The 19,753-nt window shown below is 48.4% G+C and overlaps 1 protein-coding gene and 1 pseudogene across 4 annotated transcripts in view; one reads left to right on the top strand and one right to left on the bottom strand.

Annotated features, from left to right (window-relative positions):
• Positions 1-19,753, top strand: part of Dnah10 (dynein, axonemal, heavy chain 10) — a 123,367-nt gene that overhangs the window by 15,225 nt on the left and 88,389 nt on the right. For 3 of the 4 annotated variants that reach the window (XR_005491954.2, XM_039090119.2, XM_008769272.4), the window contains exons 9-18: positions 3,054-3,244; positions 5,068-5,266; positions 7,650-7,844; positions 8,490-8,660; positions 9,925-10,101; positions 11,774-11,899; positions 12,501-12,673; positions 14,482-14,633; positions 15,529-15,693; positions 19,276-19,483. Coding sequence is in view for 3 of the 4 variants with exons in the window: in XM_039090119.2 (XP_038946047.1) it covers positions 3,054-3,244; positions 5,068-5,266; positions 7,650-7,844; positions 8,490-8,660; positions 9,925-10,101; positions 11,774-11,899; positions 12,501-12,673; positions 14,482-14,633; positions 15,529-15,693; positions 19,276-19,483 (1,757 nt within the window). In the remaining variant the exon portion in view is untranslated. The other variant, XM_039090122.2, reaches the window with a different exon arrangement.
• LOC103691347 (eukaryotic translation initiation factor 1 pseudogene) lies at positions 16,706-17,048 on the bottom strand (annotated as a pseudogene).

Below are 19,753 nucleotides of genomic sequence, written 5' to 3'. Positions count from 1 at the left end.
TGGTTGGTTGATATTGTTGTTCTTGCTATGGGGTTGCAAACCCCTTCTGCTCCTTCAGTCTTTACCCTAACTCCTCTGTTGGTGTCCCCATGTTCAAATCCGATGTTTGGCTGAGCACATCTGCATCTGTATTGGCCAGGCTCTGGCAGAGCCTCTCAGGGGACAGCTCCTGTCACCAAGTGCTTCTTGGCATCAGCAATAGTGTCTGGGTTTGGTGTCTGCAGATGGGCTGGATCCCTAGGTGGGACAGTCTATGAATGGTCTTTTCCTTCAGTCTCTGCTCCACTCTTTGTCCCTGTATTTCCTTTTCACAGGAGGAATTCTGGATTCATATTTTTGAGGTGGCCCATCCCTCAACTGGGGGCCGTGCCTATCCACTGGATATGGTCTCTACAGGTTCTGTCTCCCTTTTGTTGGGCATTTCGGCTAATATCCTCCCAAGACTTTAAAGCACTAGAGCTGGGCAGATAGCTATCCTCTGTGTTGTTAGAATCTATTTCCCATCAATAGCCCTGAGTTATAATGAGCCATTTTCCATTTGGGCAGCTCTTAACTCCAATGGCCAGCCCCTTGTGGCCATGTTTTCTTAACTCATCTATCCCATGGTGCCTTCTTTCTCCATCTTCCTCTCTTCTCTCCCTCATGGTCCTCCTCAGACCCCAAGCCCAGAACTGAAATTCCACCCACCTCTCTTCTGCCCAGTTATCAGCTGTCGGCATTTTCATTCAATCTAATATTTAAAACATTTAAAAAAAAGATTTATTTATTTAATGTTGGTACACTGTAGCTGTTTTCACACAGACCAGAAGAGGGCATCAGATCCCATTACAGATGGCTGTGAGCCACCATGTGGTTGCTGGGAATTGAACTCAGGACCTCTGGAAGAGCAGTCAGTGCCCTTAACCGCTGAGCCATCTCTCCAGCCCCCGAATGTTTTAAATTAAGAAGCAAGATCGAATAGCCTTACTTGATGTGCATGAGGATTCTCTCATCCCTGAGCGTAACCAGACCTCGGGGACCAGTATTTATCGTTACATAGCAACAGAGCAAACCTTGACAAAACCTGTTACAATGGTCTACATGTACTTACCTTCAGCCCTTACACCGAGACCCCAAACCCATTAAACACTGAGTCTCACCTCTGCTTCCCCCAGATCCCTGTACGTCACAAGAGTGCAGGCGTCCCCTCTCTGTCCCTTTGCACTTTGCTTCAGGGGAATCGAGCTTCTTCATAGAGTTGGACCATGCTATGACCACGTGTCAGACCATGCTCTCAGGTGTCCAAACTGTTCCTGTAGAGTTGTTTGTTTGCTTGTTCGTTTGAGACAAGGTTTCTCATTGTATCCCTGGCCGTCCTGGAACTCGCTCTGTAGACCAGGCTGGCCTTGAACTCATAGAGATCTCCCTGCCCCCCAAGAGCCGAGACTAAAGGCATGCGCCATCACCACCCAGCTGTTCCTGTGTTCTTAATTTTTAAAAAAAATTTTTTAACGATGCATACGCCTCTGCACATGGGAATGCAGGTGCCCGCAGGGGCTCTGGCCTGACTTACAGGCAGTTGTGAGCCACATGGCGCGGTGGCGCTGGGAGTTGAACCTGAGTCTTCTGGCGGTTGAAGCACATGTTCTTAACCACTGAGCCATCTCTCCAGGGCCTAAAGAGTTAATCTTTTATTATTTTTAACTGTGTTCCTGCATCTTTGTCTTCACGAGCACACCATGCTGTGTTGTGGTTTGAATGGAACTGTCTGCCGTCCAGGGGCTTATAGTACTGATGTTCTGTGAGATTCTGGAACCTTCAAGAGGTAGAGGTCTTCCTGGAGGAAGTAAGCCATGGGAGCAGGAAGTGCACAGCTCTGTTGCACCTGGACTTCCCAGGATGCACCACGCCACCTCTCGTTTGTATGATGGGGTTGTAATACTAACTTAAAAGACACGGAATTGCAGGTTCCTCCTCAGATCCGCAACCCCACCGGGCTCCTCATCTGCTTACTGCTGCTCTGATGAGTCAGCAAGCTTTCTTCCTTTGAAACCTTTAAAAGAAAACATTCTACGGGGCCGGGTGTTTGCCTGTGCATGTACCTGTGTACCGTGTGTGTCTCTGGTACCTTCAGAAGCCAGAAGAGGACATCAGATCCCTTGGGACTGGAGACAGAGATGGTCGTGGCTGCCATGTGGGTGCTGGGAATCCAACCCAGGTCCTCTGAAGAACCGTCAGTGCTCTTAACCTGGTGCCATTTCTCCATGCCCCGAGCTATCTTTCTTACATAGTACAGGCCCACCTGCTTAGGGATGGTGCCACCCACGGTGGGCTGGATTCTCTCCTCCATCAATGATCAACTAAGACAATTCGTCGAAGACACAGTCATGGGTCAGTTTGATTGAAGCAATTCTTGAATTGAGGCTTCTTCAGGTGACCCCAGGCTGTGTCATGTTGATAGCTGGCATTAATTAGGACAGTCACCGTTCTGGTGTATGGGTGTGTGACTGTCTTCTTGATAAAACCACTGTCTCCCATTTTAGTGGGTCAGGATGTGGGAAGGGTTCCGCCTCTGGGGGCATCCATTGAGTTGCTGGGTGGTTCATGCCCTTCCAGAATGGCTTGCTTTCTTGCCTGCTCTTCTGAGTGTCCTTGGCTTTATTTCACGTGAAGTCTCAGAGACCCGGCCTCTCTGGAGAGTGGGTCACCTCCCAGGCTGCTGATTTCAGGGTAGAATGATCACTCTTGACCTGTGGTGGTTTACTTCCAGAAGACAAAGAGAAGGAGAAGGCTAATGGCTGTGCTTGGAAAAGGCCCTAACCTGGTGTGTGTGTGTGTATGTGTGTGTGTGTGTGTGTGTGTGTGTGTGTGTGTGTGTGTGTGTGTGTGAATGAGGAGACAGAAAGGCAGACAGAGGGAGAAAAGGAGGGAGAGAGAGAGAGAGAGAGACAGAGACAGAGACAGACAGAGACAGACAGACAGAAAGGCAGACAGCAGACAGAGCTTAATTCCTGGCCTTGAGATTAAGTCCCTCTTCTATCCCCTTTTGCCGCCTCTGTGTGTGGCTTTGGCAGAACATCACCCACGGCTCCAACTTCCACGTGGTCCTGGACACCATTCCATCCATGATGAGTGCCCTGCGCATGGTCTGGATCATATCTAGACACTACAACAGAGACGAGAGGATGATTCCGCTCATGGAGCGAATTGCCTGGGAGATTGCTGAGCGTGTGTGCCGAGTCATCAACCTACGCACTCTGTTCAAGTGAGAAGAAGCCACAGGGCCCGCTGGGGTTCCCTTCTGGGAGTCCAGTGGCCCTGTGCAGCCTGTGCACGGCTCAGGGCTGGGCTGGGGCTCAGCAGTAGAGCAGTCGCCCAGTGTGCCAAGGGCCTGGGTTTCGTCTCCAGCACTGTAAAATAATTCACGGAGATTCAGATGCTGGCAGTATACTCTTGGGACTAGCCATCACATCAATCAATTTATGAGCACGGGACTGGAAAGATGGCTCAGCGATTAAGATCATTTGCTGCTCCTTCAGAGGACCAGGGTTCAGTTTCCAGCACCCGGGCAGCCGACAACCTCCTGCCCGGAAGTAGAGCTCCAAGGAAATCTGCTGCCCTCTTCTGGCCTTCTTGGGTACTGCATGCACGTGGACCTATACACATATGCACATTAGTTTAGAATATATTTTAAAAGAAACATTCTTTTTTTATCTCCCAAAGAAGCCATGTGCATTTTAGCAGTCACTTCAAACTTCCACCCTCTCTCTCTAAATCCCAAGACCTGGAGATCATGCGGCACAAAGTCATTTCTGGGTGATATTTTACTCAGCACAGAATCTCTGAGGCTTATCCACGATGCATGTGTCATTCCTTTTTATTATTGAATAATATTCCATCGTTCAAAAGTAACATATATACACATATATATTTCATTTATGCAGCGGAACACACAATTCCATATATGATTACATTGCATAACACAATTATGTATGTGTATGATTTCTCAAGTTTAAGTTATTGATTTTTTTTTTTTCGGAGCTGAGGACCGAACCCAGGGCCTTGCGCTTGCTAGGCAAGCGCTCTACCACTGAGCTAAATCCCCAACCCCTGATTTATTTTTTAAAAGATTTTATTTATTATGTATGAGTACACTGTAGCTCTCCCATTACAGATGGTTGCGAGCCACGATGTGGTTGCTGGGACTTGAACTCACGACCTTTGAAAGAGCAGTCGGTGCTCTTAACCACTGAGCCATCTCTCCGGCTCCCCCTATTGATTTATTTTTGAGACAGGGTCTCATTATGTAATTCTGACTGGCCTGGAGCTTGGTACGTGCAGCTCTGGCAGCTTCTGCCTCCCGAGTGCTGACTCACCACACATGGACTATTTCATTTCTATCCGTGTGTATGGGTGTGTGTCTGTGCGAGTATATGCATGTGTGTGTGCAGCTACCTGCAGCAGAGGCCGAAAAAAGGGCATCGGATCCACCGCTGAGTTACATGCACTGTGAGCTGCCCGAAGTCCATGCTGGGATGTGAACTCTGGACCTCAGGACCGTACAGTCCACGCTCTGAGGAGCTGAGCAGTTTCTCCAGCCACACCTGTGTGATTTTGGCTGGGACTTTGTTCCTTAGTTATATTTGGAGAAACTGAGGCAGGGAGCCAGGGGATGTTCAGCCCTGGGCTTGGCCCCTGAGGAGGAGTAGGCCTGTCACATGTTCGGGGCAATGATTTTTTTTTTTTTAACTGTTTTGTATAAGCATGATGTAGGGTGAGTTCAGCTTCAGGCACGTTCCCTAGAATTTCAGCCACTAGCGTGACCATAAGACAGACATAAAGCTACCTTTCTTCTTCTTCACGTGATCGCCCACGCTTTCCAGGGAACTAGATTGCGTGGCTACTGGGCGTGGCCTGGGCCCAGTTCGAAGGCCATTTTGTGTCCTTATTGCAATGGTCTGTGAGGATGAATTTCCTGAGGATAAGACTCCTCCCAGACACCAATGCCCCGAGGGGATTGGGGGAAGCGTGGTTCAGATGTGGGCAGCTATGTCTTTGCTCAAAGCCTGGCCTCTCTCTGCTTAACAGGGAAAACAGAGCTAACGCCCAGTTCAAAACCCAGGAGGCCAAAAACACACTCAAGCTATGGAAGAAATCCTACTTCGATATCCGGGCCAAGATTGAGGCTTCCGGTCGGGAGGCACGATGGGAATTTGACCGGAAGCGGCTGTTTGAGAGAACAGACTATATGGCCAACATCTGCCAGGACCTCTCAGATATTCTACGGGTAGGAACCACCTCGGGGATGTGTATGGATTTGTCTAATGGAAGGACGCGTTCTGGCCTTTGGATGAAGGGTGCCATCATGCTGTCGGCCTGCAGTGCCCAGTAGAAAGAAACTATTGAAAGACAGATGTATAGAGTTCTAGAACATACCAGAATGTGCCACTGCACCTCCAGGTCTTTTGTGACTTTGCGTGCATCTAGGCTGTCTGGCCAGTGAGCCTCAGCGGTCCCTGTCTTCACCTTCCCAGTACTGGGATTACAAGCATAAGTCACTATGAATCAAATTTGGGTCCTCATGGCTCTTACTGACTGAATCATCTTCCCAGCAGGCTTTGCAACTCTTCTTTAGGCTCTGACCTCTCTCTGCATGGCCACCTCTGGAGCTCTCCTTGTCTTGGCTTTGAATCCATGACTGGCCCCGTCTGGGGAGCCGGCTCTGTCAATAGTGCACTGCCGCAGCGACCATGAGGGATCTGAGTTCAGATCCCTAGCCCTCTATCACAGCCTAAACTGAGAGTCTGCTGTAATCCTAGTTCTGGGGAGGTGGATCCCTGAGGTTCAGTGACCACCAGGCTTGATGAATACTAGAGTCCCAGGTTCAGTGAGAAACTCAAAAACCAAACCAAACAAACAAACAAGGTGAGATTCCCACAGGAAGGAGCTGGGGCTGTCTCTGACTCTTGCCTACTTGTGGGACCCTTTTCCTCCTACTGGATTGCCTTGTCCAGCCATGATGGGACACTATGTGCCTGATCTTATTGTAGCATGGTACGGCCATGTTTACTTGATGTCCCTGGGAGGTCTGCTCTTTTCTGAGGGGAGGTAGAGGAGGGTAGTGCGTGAAGGGGGGAGACTAGGGGAAAAGGAGGAAGGGAAACTGTAGCCGGGATATAATATATGAGAGAAGGATTAAACGAGAAAGACAGACAGATAGAGAACAGGCTAAGGCAAGCCGTGGAGAGCAAGCCAGCGAGCTGCTTCGGTTCCTGCCTCGAGTTTCTGCCTTGGCTTCATCACAACGAACGCATTAAAAACCGGGTGAGGGGCGATGGGGGAAGTCACTTGACATCCACCTCGGCTCCTCCTACAAAGCCCGTGCACACACGTGGGCATATACATGCCCTCACACGACCAAACAGGGAACATTCTGGAAAGACAATGGAAACAGGACACCTTCTCTTCCTACATCTTTCTCCTTCGACTTGTCATTACAGCGCATGGACCGTTAAAATCCTTTCTGTACATTTTATTGTTTTTAATCTTTATGACCTTTTTAAAAGAAAAGATGTATTTATTCTATATGAGTACACTGTTACTGTCTTCAGACACCAGAGGAGGGCATTGGATTCCATTACAGATGGTCGTGAGCCACCATGTGGTTGCTGGGAACTGAACTCTGGACCTCTAGAAGAGCAGTCAGGGCTCTTTAACCACTGGGCCATCCCTCCAGCCTGACTTTTTTTTTTTTTTAAAGATAGGGTCTCATGTAGCCCAGGGTAGCCTCAGACTCTCTTTGTCATCGAAGACCTTGAATTTCTGATCCTCCCACTTCTATGTTCCAACCACTAGAAGTTATAGCCATTGATAACTGATGTATGTGTGCCGGGGATGGAAGCCGGGCCTTCATGCGTACCAGGCAAGTGCCTTTACCAACTGAGCCACACCCCAGCCTCAGTGCATCTTTATATGGAGCAAAGTCAGCAGAAAATCCAGATATAAAATTGATGGGCGTGGCGGTGGCCACTTTCAGTCCTAGGACCAGAGAGGCAGGGGTGGGTGAATCTTGGGCTAGCCTGGTCTACCTAGAGAGTTCCAGGCCATCCATGATTACATAGGAGACCCTGTCTCAAAGTAAACAAAGCCCTTCATGCTAACATGGAGTCACTGGGATAACAGGCATGTGTGCGCAAACACATTTTAGCATGGTTGACAGAGTGGAGACCCACACAGCCGGTTAAGCTGTTTTTATTTCGTGTCCTACCAACACCTCCTCCCCACCTCAGCCTGGTAAAGCTACCAAGACCTCTGACTCACCTTCTCTCTGGTGTCCTTGTATGATAGATGACATATTTGGCCACAGTTCACATGGGAAGCACCCAGAATGAGCAAGATACAGAGGGTTATGAACTGCCATATGGTCGGTGGGAATTGAACCCAGGTCCTCTGTAAGACCCTCCAGTGCTCTTAACCACTGAGCCATCTCTCTCGGGCCCCAGGGCCTCTGAGTCTTATCCTGTGTGTATGGGCGTAGTACCCAAGGTCTCAGTACGGGGAGAAGGTTGCCTGTGGGTTGGGACTCTTGAAGCGCTATTTGTTTACGATTCGAATGTTCAAAGTAAACCCAAGGATGCTTAACCCCCTTCCATTCTGTCCCCCGCTACCAGGTCTTGGAAGAATTTTACAACATATTTGGCCCAGAGCTCAAGGCTGTGACAGGGGACCCCAAGAGAATCGACGATGTCCTTTGCAGGGTAGACAGCTTGGTCGCCCCTATGGAGACTCTGAACTTTGACCCCTTCAACATCAGGTCCGCCCCATACTGGAAATACGTGATGGAAGACTTCAAGCTTGAAGTTCTGGCAAGTGATCCAAGCATCGATTCGACCATAGAAGCAGAGGCTCCTTTTAAGGATGCGTGTGTGCATGCACGTGTGTGCGTGCACGTGTGTGTGTGTGTGTGTGTGTGCGCGCGCGCGCTCGAGTGTTGCATGCATCTGTGTACTCACTCAGAGGCCAGAAGAGGGTGTCTGTCCTGCTGGGCCACACCCCACATACTTCGTTGAGGCAGGGTCTCTCCCTGAGCCCAGCCTCACATTTTCTCCCTGAGGCTGAAACCTAGCAATACTCCTGCCTCTGCCACTGCCCTCAGGGCTGGGGTGGCAGGTGTGGGTCCTGGGGTCCCAACATAGCTCCTCATCCTTTCGAGGCAAGCACTTTCCCGACTGAGCCATGCCCCAGCCCACGAGAGTTTCTCTGACTAGAAGCCAGCTTTCATTAATACACAACAGAGCCCCATCCCAAGCTTCTGAGCCCCCTCACCCAGCTTCTTGGCAAGACTGTGACAAGCTGTAGCCTTTTCTTCCAACTTTTTCTGGTTATTTTTTCTCTTCTTTTGTTTTCTTTTCCCTTCCCCTCCTCCCTCCTTTCCCCCCCTCCTTCCCCTCCCATGTCCCTCTAACTTTCCTTCCCTTTCTTCTTCCTCCTCCTCCTCTTTCTTCTGGCAGGTTATTGAGAAAGAAGCAAAAAATTTCATTGACGAATCTTTCAAGACACTTCGCTCGGCGGAAGCGGCCTTCGACATGCTGCTAAAATTCAAACATATCCGATCCCGGGAAGCCATCAACCGGCAGATGATGATGAAGTTTAACGACATCCTGGCACAGTACTATAAGGAGGTGACTACAGGGGACCCATGGCTACCCTGGCAGTGAACACATGACCACAGCCCAGCCCAGAGACACTCCTTTTAAAATGACTGCCAGGGGCTGGGGATTTAGCTCAGTGGCAGAGCGCTTACCTAGGAAGCGCAAGGCCCTGGGTTCGGTCCCCAGCTCCGAAAAAAAGAACCAAAAAAAAAAAAAATGGGGGCTGGGGATTTAGCTCAGTGGTAGAGCGCTTACCTAGGAAGCGCAAGGCCCTGGGTTCGGTCCCCAGCTCCAAAAAAAAGAACCAAAAAAAAAAAAAAATGACTGCCAGCCAGCGGTCACCTCTAGAACAGCTTTGTGGATTTCCAATAATTCAACCCAATCAGGAACTCTTAGATAAAAGAGATTAGAGGGTATAAGAAAGAAAGAAAGTAGTTGTCTTTTTTTTTTTTTTTTTTTTTTTTTTTAAGATTTACTTATTATTGAGTACACTGTAGCTGTCTTCAGACACACCGGAAGAGGGCATCAGATCCCATTACAGATGGTTGTGAGCCACCATGTGGTTGCTGGGATTTGAACTCAGGACCTCTGGAAGAGCAGTCAATTCTCTTAACCCCTGAGACATCTCTCCAGCCCCTGAGAGTAGTTGTCTTAGTTAGGGTTTCCACTGCTGTGAACAGACATCACGACCAAGCAACTCTTAAAATGGCGATTTAAGGGGGTTGGGGATTTAGCTCAGTGGTAGAGCGCTTGCCTAGCAAGCAGAAGGCCCTGGGTTCGGTCCCCAGCTCCGAAAAAAAGAAAAAAGAAAAAGAAAAAAAAATGGCGATTTAATTGGGGCTGGCTTACAGTCTTAAGAGGCTTAGTCCGTTTATCATCATGGTGGCTGAAGAAGGAGCTGAGAGTTCTACATCTTGATCCAGAGGCAGCCAGGAAGAGACCGACTTTTCCTGCACGGGGCAAAGCTTGAGCATCAGAGCCCTCAAAGCCCGCCTACCTCGTGATACATTTCCCCCATAGGCCACAATTCCTAATAGTAGCCCTTCCCATGGGCTAAGCAAATCCAGACCCCCACAGTAGTAAATGCTAAGCTAGCAGTAAGACTGTATTCTCGTTTAAACCTCCTGGCTCCCCACATACAACAGTGCTGGGATGGACCTGGGGGTGGGGCTAAGTAGGGGGGGGTGGGGATCAAGGCTAGTCACACCTGCCTCATATTTGCACCCTTCAGTCCTCCTCCCTGCCTGGCTGGCAGGGCCTGGGAGGCTGACAAGGGCACCTGTTTGCTTTTCAGATTGATATCGTTAATAAGATCTTTGAGCAGAACCTGGACAACCCTCCGCTCTACAAGAACCACCCTCCCGTGGCAGGCGCCATATGCTGGGAGCGGTCCCTCTTCTACAGGATCAAGCACACCATCCTTCGGTTCATGGAGGTCGAGGAACTCCTGGACAGTGAGAGGGGCCAGGAGGTATGTCACCGCCTCTAGCGGCTGCGTGCGCCATGCGCTCCTTCTTTAGCAGGGTGACTGCCACCTCAGCTGGCCAGTGGCATGCCCGTGCTTGCAGACACCCTGTTTCCTGAGCCTTCATATCCTAGGTTCCTTCTTGCCTTCTCTTCCAGTCTCAGAGCTTAGGAGGCCTGCCTGCCTCTGCCTCCCCAGTGCTAGGATCAAAGGTGTGAGCCACCACCCCGCTGAGACAGTCTTAAGAAGCTCAGACTGACTTCAAACTCACTATTCAGTTGAGATGACTTTGGACTCTTGATTCTTCTGCCTCCATCCCCTGAGTCCTGGGACTAGAGATGGCTGGCACCACAGCTGGCTCCTGTGGTTCTCTCTCGGGGTGGAACCCTGAGGTTTGTGGCTACTAAATAAATGCTCGACCAACTGAGCCGCATGCCCACCCTATGACCGTTGTCATTTTAACTCTAGGCGTCCCTTCCTCGAGAGCTTTTTGTTTGTAGTAAAGCAGAAGATGATAGACATTTTTCCCCCTAAAAAACTTCAGAATTTGGGGCTGGAGAAAGAGAGAGAGAGAGCGCTCAGAGGTTATGAGCAAATCTGGCTTTTTCAAGGGACTTGATTTGGATTCTAGCTCCCACATTGGGTGGCCTACAAACACATGTAACTCTTGCTCCAGGGGATCCAATCCCTCTGGCCTCCACGGGCATTCACACTCAGGTGTGCGTGAACATTCACATACACGTAATTCAAAATTAAACATCTTTTTTTTTATTTTCTTTTCTTTTTTTTGGAGCTGGGGATCGAACCCAGGGCCTTGCGCTTGCTAGGCAAGCGCTCTACCGCTGAGCTAAATCCCCAACCCCAAAATTAAACATCTTTTAAAGATCTGTATAGTGTATATCAGAGACGTTCGAGGGTCACATGATGTACGCTGCCCCATCGAGCCAAGGAAGCTCCTCTTGGTGACACACGGATGGACAGACGTGACTTCCCAGTTCTGGCTGCTGTGTGTGAAGTCTGCACAGTGTTCACGTGTCACATGTTCACGAAAACATTTGTGATTTTTTTTTTTTTGAGGCAGAGTCTTGCTTCACAGACCAGGTTAGCCTGGAATTTAAGCCTCCCATACATCCCCTAGCCTGAGAGCTGAGATTACAGGTGTGTGCCACCACCGCCCTGGCCTCCTTTTTACTTCCTCTTAGCCATTTAAACATGTTTGATGTTGTATTTATGTATGAATTTCTGTCTGTGTGAGAGTTTGCATACCTCCGTGTAGGTGCCTGCAGAGGGCAATCAGATCCCCTGGAGTCTGAGTTACGGGTGGATATAAGCCGCTTTGTGGGTGTTGGGAGCTGAACCCAGGTCCTCAGGAAGGACAGCAAGTGTTCCTAGTTGCCGAGCCTTCTCTCCAGCTCTCAAAACACATCTAAACCTTTCCTCGTGCACAGACTCTAGTTTGCCGCTCTGTGCTACACCAAGCTTGGTTTTTGAGTCAAAAGACCTTGAGCAGACCCCGCTACCACCCGGCCACCATGTGTGAAAATTTTCCAGAGCGGTGTTACAGAACACTCAAATGCACACGCACGCATAAAAAGAGACGGGGTTGGTAGAGAGAGAGAGAGAGCAAAAGGTGTCCTTTTCTGGGACAAACGTGACGGGTGCTCCAATCCCTGGCTAGGTGAAGCAGAGGTACCTGGAGGTGGGGAGGAAGATGAAGGAGTATGAAGATGTGAAGTACGAACATTGGAAAGAGACCACAGAGCAGAGCCTCCCGAACCTCATGAAGAAGAGCCTACTCACCAAGGTGTGCCTTTCCACACTCCCCACAGAGCAGGGCAGGCTGCCATCCTCTCGAGGGGATGGAAAGGGAGCAGAGGTACCAGCAGCAGCTATACTGACCCCTTGAATGCCTTCCTCCCCCCTCCCCCCCCCTTTTTTTTTTTTGGTTCTTTTTTTTCGGAGCTGGAGACCGAACCCAGGGCCTTGCGCTTCCTAGGTAAGCGCTCTACCACTGAGCTAAATCCCCAGCCCGACAACTAGTTTTAAATGTCACCTTTTGTCACCCTCTTTCCTGGCCTTGGTCCTGACATGTGGCCACCACTCAGGAGGCCAGTGCCTGTGGATCTGGCAGTTTACATATGTTGCCCCTGAAACTCTTCCTAGCAAGTAATTTCTCTGTCACCATGAGGGCCCATGTACCTTGGGGAGATGGGGTTTTCAAGGCCTTGTTTCAGGGGTGTTATTTAAAAAAAAATCTTCCAAGAAACAGAACATGTAATCCACTAGTTCCTGTCGGTGCCCGCCCACTGGGGAAAGGGCCTACATTGCTCTTTGCCGGGTTTGTGTGTAGTTGTGCGAGCAATGACAGACAGTCATTTCCAAGCTGTGTACCTTCTCTTCCACAGAATACCATCACATCTGAGGACTCGGCTGTCATAGACAGGGGAACCATGTTTGTCATCAACTTCTCTCCCGTTCTCAGAGAGATTATTAACGAAACCAAGTACTTAGAGCAGCTGGGATTCACTGTCCCTGAACTGGCGAGGAATGTGGCCCTCCAAGAAGACAAATTCCTCAGGTGACAAGATGATTCTTCAATCAGAGGGGACTGTTTTGGTCTCAGGGCCTCTTGACACTCTTTTGATGTTGTATTTAAGTGTGTGTGTGTGTGTGTGTGTGTGTGTGTGTGTGTGTTACCTGTGCATGTGGAGCCCAGAGGTCGACCGTGGGAACCTCAGGCACGGCTCCGCTTGTTTGTCAAGGCAGAATCTCACTGGCCTGAGGCTCACTGGGTTAGCTAGATTGGCTGGCCCGTAACTCACAGGGATCTGCCTGTTCCCACTTCCCCAGGGCTGGCATTACAAAGGTGTGGAACCGTGCTCAGTTTTATGTATGGGAGCTGGGGGTCTGAGCTCAGGGCCTTGTATTTGCAAGGAAAGCAACTGTATCAATGAATTCACCCCTTTAATGTCACCACCTGAAGCTCTTAAAGGTAATTAATAAATATATACCATATATAGTATAACATATAATAGACAATATTAATATATTACATCAATAATTGTATATCACATATCACATTATATACCATATATCATATACTATATACCATATATACCAGATACCATATACTATCTATCATATACCATATACCACATACTATGTATACTATGTACCATATACCATATACTATATAACATATACACCACATATACCATATACATCATATACCACATACTATATACCATATATACCATATACCATATACTATCTATCATATACCATATACTATGTACCATATACTATATACCATATACTATATACTATATACCACATATACCATATACTATCTATCATATACCATATACCATATACTATGTACCATATACTATGTACCATATACTATATACCATATACCACATATACCATATACTATCTTATCATATACCATATACCATATACTATGTACCATATGCTATATACCATATACCATATACTATATACCATCTATCATATACCATATATTATTACCATATGTTATATACTATATACTATATACCATATACTGTATACCATATATACCATATACCATATACTATCTATCATATACCATATACCATATATACTATATACTACATATATATTTGAAACATTGAAACAAGACCTCTATGTAGAGTTGGATGCTGTCCTGGAACTTACTCTATAGGCCAATCTGGCTTCAAACTTGCAGAAATTCTCCTGCCTGCCTCAGCCTCCCCCATGCTCAAATTAAAGGCACACACCGCTGTGTCCAGCTCATTTCTTTAAAAAGTATTATTATTATATTTACAGTTTCACTTGTGTGTGCCCCTGTCCACTCTCACCCCTGCCCCCTCCCAGCCCCATCAACCCTCCCCCCTCCTCACAAATCTCCCTTGCACATTCACATCTCTCTGTATCGTTTTGTGACCTGAAGTCAGCCAGGTCTGTGGGACTGAGGGCTGGAGCTGTTACCGGTCAGAGCCTGGTGGGCTCAGCACAAGGGTCTGTGACGAAAGGTGGTGGTTACCCCACCCCCAGTCTAGCCACAGGAAGCTTTAGCAATGGAGGGGTGCAACTAGCAATCCTGATCACACCAGGAGTCAACGCAAAGCAGTGGTTCACACATGGAATTGCTCCTCTGGGCGCAGGACGTTAGCAGGCCCTTCACCATGGATGTGACAGCTACCCCTATGATGCCGGGGATGCTCAGGCCACTCTCTGGCCCTGAGTCTCAGCCGCACATACCCTCTGCAAATGTTCTGATGGCGGGCACTGGCAAGCCAGGCCACTGGGGACATGTTACTGCAGTTCTTAAGGTCACGTCCTACCCTGTATCTCTCACTGTCCCCTATGCCGGGCACTCAGGTACACAGAGGGAATCCAGCGCATGCTGGACCACTACCACCTGCTGGTCAACACGCTGAACGAGGCAGAGAGCGTGCTTCTGGATGACCACTCCCAGGAGCTGCTCCGGGTGTTCCGGTCTGGGTACAAGAGGCTGAACTGGAACTCACTAGGTAACGGCTCCTAGTCACCTTACAGCATCTTTTACAGTTATTTCTCACATGTGGGGATGGTATGTGCATGTGCGTGTGCAAGAAGTAATCATGCAAATGTGCACACGTGGGTGCGTAAGTAAGCGTGACCTGTCACATGGTCGCTTTGAGGCAGAGACTCTCAAAGCTCCAGGGGCTGGCTGTTTTGGCTCAGCTGGCTAGCCAGCCAACTCTGAGGATCTGCTCGTCTCTGCTCAGAGTGCTGGGGTTTGCACAGCCTTGTCCAGATTTATATGTGGGCACTGGGAGTTCAAACTCAGGTCCTCATGTTTACAGAGCAAACTCTCTTATCCTATAAGCCACATGCCCAGTCCCTAGAGAGACCTTATATAATGATCTTTTCCTGTAAAACCCAAATATCACAATGGGTTAATATAAACTACACAAACTTATAAAAGTGTGCACACATATACACACAATCATACACACACATGCACATAGAAATTTGCACACACACAGATGTACACACATACATGGGTGCACACAATTATACATATGCACATGTGTGCATGCACACACATATGCACACATATGTACATACAATCATACACATATGTGCATGAACGTGCATATACACATGCTCACATTTATGGACATGTATGTACATGTTCAAGCACATCAATGTAAACACGCAGATGTCTGGGGATGCAGTGAGACTCACTGCTAAGCTTGTAGAGGATGTGCCCTGGCCTCTTGGTGCCAGGCCTTCAGGGGCTGAGTGGTTCTTATTCACCTCTCAGTCAGCACAGCTGTGGGAACGGGGTCTGTGAGCTAAGTGGCTTCACCACGGGTGTCGACAATGGGTGGGGGCCAGGCACGGCAGAGATGGAACCGAAATGCTTTCTCTTCTCCAAAGGAATTGCCGACTACATTACTCGCTGCAAACAGGCCATTGGCAAGTTCGAGTCACTCGTCCACCAGATCCACAAAAACGCTGAGGACATCAACTCCAGGCTAACGCTGATCGAGTCCATCAACCTCTTTAGGTCCCCAGTCATCAAAACGGAGGACAAACTCCCAGGTAGGCCTGGCCTCTAGCTTGTCAGCCATAGAAGGAAGGAGAAGCCTGGTGGTCACTATTCTCTGTTGGTCCCACATTCCGTGACTGGAATAAACTGGTCTAAAAACCCCAGCCCTCTACTTGAAGTCTGGTGGCAATGTCCCGTCCTCTCCCATGTCCTGCACGTTACTTAATCGTTTTACAGCCCATGACCACAGCTTGCTTCAGTTCTGGGCTGGAAGCAGGGCCTCTCATATGTTCAGCTAAGTGCTTTGCCACCAAGCCAGGCCCAGCCCTCCAGGCTCTTTACTTTGAGAAAGACAAGGTCTCCAGGCTGGCCTCGAACCCACAGAGATCCATCTGCCGACCTCTGCCTTTTGAGTGCTGGGATTAAAGGCCTGCACCACCCTGCCTAGCTCAAGAATCACTTTCCATCAGTAACTTTGAAATGCTTCTGTCAATAATTTCTTTTTTTCTTTTTTCCTTTTTTTTAAAGATTTATTTATTTTATTTATATGAGTGCACTGTAGCTGTTTTCAGACACACCAGAAGAGGACATCGGATCCCATTACAGATGGTTGTGAGCCACCATGTGGTTGCTGGGAATTGAACTCAGGATCTCTGGAAGAGCAGTCAGTGCTCTTAACCACTGAGCCATCTCTCCAGCTCATCTTTTTTTCCTTTCTTTCTTTCTTTCTTTTTTTCTTTCTTCTTCTTCTTCTTCTTCTTCTTCTTCTTCTTCTTCTTCTTCTTCTTCTTCTTCTTCTTCTTCTTCTTCTTTTCTTCTTCTTCTCCTTCTCCTCCTCCTCCTCCTCCTCCTCCTCCTCCTCCTCCTCCTCCTCCTTCTTCTTCTTCTTCTTTGGCTCTTTTCAGTTTATTGCATGAAGGAGTGACACTAGTTCAAGTTAAAAGTGGACCCCAAATGATTACATTATATAAGCTGTGAGGTTTTTAAACTTGTGACAAGGGACAGAAGGGAAATTCTACTCATTGCAAGGAAACCCTCACTTAAGCTTCAGAGAGCCATGAGCACTTAAAACCCAGGAACCTTCAGCTGATGGTCCTTAGCTGGTCCAACCTCTATCAGGAACTGGCTCATGTTCTTGCGCTGGTCACCCTGTAGCTGAATTACAACTCCATATTCCGGATGCTCAATTACAGTGCTATGGCAGGCAAATTTCTTCTTAAAACACCTTCACTGGCTTCTTTTTATTGTAAGCATCAGCGATCCCTTGGACAGTTGTAAGGGTCTTCCTGCCGTTTCTCTGTTGAATTCTTATATGGATCTAATCCTCAGTGCCAGCAGGAAGCAGGTCATCACCCTTACTTGCATCAGCAAAAGGGGTGAAAGAGTGGAGGTTCTGGATGGTGGACATACGATACCCTTCCTTTTCCTCGGTGGAAACAGCCTGTGGAAGGCGTCTGCAGGAGAAGGCGGGCAGGAGGTAGCGGGGGCATGGATCATCAGGACTCGAGGGGCTCGAGGGGGAGGCAGCTGAGTCCTCGACTCAGTGACTGGGCTTCTTTTTCTTTTCTTTCTTTTTTTTTTCTATTCTTTTTTGTTCAGAGCTGGGGACCGAACCCAGGGCCTTGCGCTTGCTAGGCAAGCGCTCTACCACTGAGCCAAATCCCCAACCCCTTCTTTTTCTTTTCTGAGACAGGGTTTCTCTGTGTAGCCCTGGCTATCCCGAAACTAGTTCTGTAGATCAGGCTGGCCCCAAACTTAGAGATCTACCTGCCTCTGCCTTCTGAGTGCTGGAATTAAAGGTGTTGGCCATCACCACCCACCTAGCTGCCTTATTTCTTTTCTTGAGATGGGCTTTAACTCTGTTGCCCAAGCTGGCTTTGAACCTGCCATCTTCCTGCCTCAGACTTCCCAGTGCTGGGATTGCAGGAGTGCACCTCCTACATCCGACTGTATGACTTTGTTAACAGTCAGATAAATTCTATTTTATGGGCTCATATTTGCTTTTTCACTCCAGTAGTGGTATTTCTAACTGTCTTTTTTTTTTTCTTTTCTTTTTTTTCGGAGCTGGGGACCAAACCCAGGGCCTTGCGCTTGCTAGGCAAGCGCTCTACCACTGAGCTAAATCCCCAACCCCTGCCACTGGCTTTGCATGGGGCACGAGCCCCCACCACAGTCCCGGCTGATACCGTCATTCACTTTTTCCTGAGATGAGTGTTAACTTGTAGCACTGAGTCCAGGCCCATGAGGATAGCCCATGACCCATGGCTTCTGCTGCGAAGTCCTGAGTCACAGCTGCCACGTGTAACTAATGTCTCCCTCTACAGGCATAAAGTACTTTCCTTTTATAATTTTATCTATTCTTACTTTAGGCAGATGGGTGTTTTGCCTGCCTGTTTGTGTACAACATGCATGCAGTGTCTGCAGGGGCAGAAGCTGGCATCAGATCCTCCGGAATTGGGGTTACAGATGGTTATGAGCCGCCATGTAGGTCCTGGGAAGTAATCCAGGGCCTCTGCAAGAGCAGCCAGTGCTCTTGATCACTGAGCAATCTCTTTTTAATTTTCTTACACGTCTGTGTGTTGTTAGTGGCTTTTTTTTTTCTTTTCTTTTTTTCGGAGCTGGGGACCGAACCCAGGGCCTTGTGCTTGCTAGGCAAGCGCTCTACCACTGAGCCAAATCCCCAACCCCTAGTGGCTTTTTTATAAGGGTGTTGCTGTTTTCCTTTAAACCCAGCTAGCTCCCAAATAATTGAGATCGCACTATTATATTTATCTAACAAGCTTTAAGGGCACAACAACTGAGCAGTACTCCTCTATTTTAATCCTCTAAGCTAATCTAACTACCTCTTAGTCAAAGTCCCCAGAATATTTGAATTTTAGTATTGATCTGGCTTTCTCTGCTCCAGGTGTCTTCTCATGTCATCTCCTGGACTCTCCCTGTGGCTAACCCCCCATCCCCTTCTTGTTTCTCTCTCCTCCTCCTCGGGGCTGTTAGAAAATCCAGACCTATTTTCTCTCCTGCTCACTCCTTGCCTGATCAGCTAGCTTTATTGACCAATCTGGGAAAAATTGGGAAGGAATTTTTTTTTTAACTTTTTAAAAAAGATTTATTTATTTTATGTATCTGAGTGTTCTATGTACACCTGCACGCCAGAAGAGGGCACCAGATCCCATTACAGATGGTTGTGAGCCACCATGTGGTTGCTGGGATTTGAACTCAGGACCTCTGGAAGAGCAGTCAGCGCTCTTAACCACTCCCCAGCCTGGTGGGCAGGAATGTTTCTACAATATTGAGATAGGAGATTCTCAGAATCAGTATGTGAATAATCCAAGGATAAATCTTTACTCAGTATATAACAGCATTATGCCTACAGTGTGTGTGTGTGTGTGTGTGTGTGTGTGTGTGTGTGTGTGTATGTGTGTGTGTGTGTGTGTGTTTCTATGCTGTACCTGTGGAAGTCAGAGGACAGCTTGCAGAAGTTGGTTCTCTCCTCCTGCTACGTGGGTTCACGAGGACTGAACTCAGATCGTCAGGCTTGGTGGCAAGCCCCTTTATCTGTCAAGCCATCTCACTGACCCTTGAAAGTATTTCCATGCTGTAGGGTTGTTGTGTGTCACTCTTGTCCCTCTCTACAGGTGTAAAAGAGTTCTTCGAGTACATCGAACGAGAAAGGAGCAGGGATGTGGATCACATGGTCCGGTGGTACATGGCTATCGGGCCTCTGCTGACCAAGGTAGAAGGCCTGGTCGTACACACCAACACAGGCAGGGCCCCCAAGCTGGCCTCCTACTATGAGTACTGGGAAGGCAAGATCTATGATGTCTTGGTGAAGCTCATCCTCAAGTAAGCACACCTGTGTCATGCATGGGCTGCTTGCGAGTTACAGGCTGTGACGGGCAGCTGAGCCCCGGCAGGATGGGGGGCTGAGCAGGGAGGGGTACCCTCTGTGTAGACCCCTGTTCCTATGAGGCCCTAGCGGCACACAAAGCCTGCTGTGTGACTTTCTGCTTCTGGGAGTCAGGCTATCTATGTGTCTGCCTGGCAGGAGAAGGCACAAGTAGAGCTATTTCTTGGAGGGCAGGTGACACAGACCCCTGCCTGCTGTCTTCTGTG

This window comes from Rattus norvegicus, chromosome 12 (genome assembly GCF_036323735.1).
Source record: "Rattus norvegicus strain BN/NHsdMcwi chromosome 12, GRCr8, whole genome shotgun sequence".
NCBI classification, from domain to species: Eukaryota; Metazoa; Chordata; class Mammalia; order Rodentia; family Muridae; genus Rattus; species Rattus norvegicus.
The sequence above is the reverse complement of the archived record's forward strand: the minus strand, read 5'-3'. Positions and strand labels throughout refer to the sequence as shown.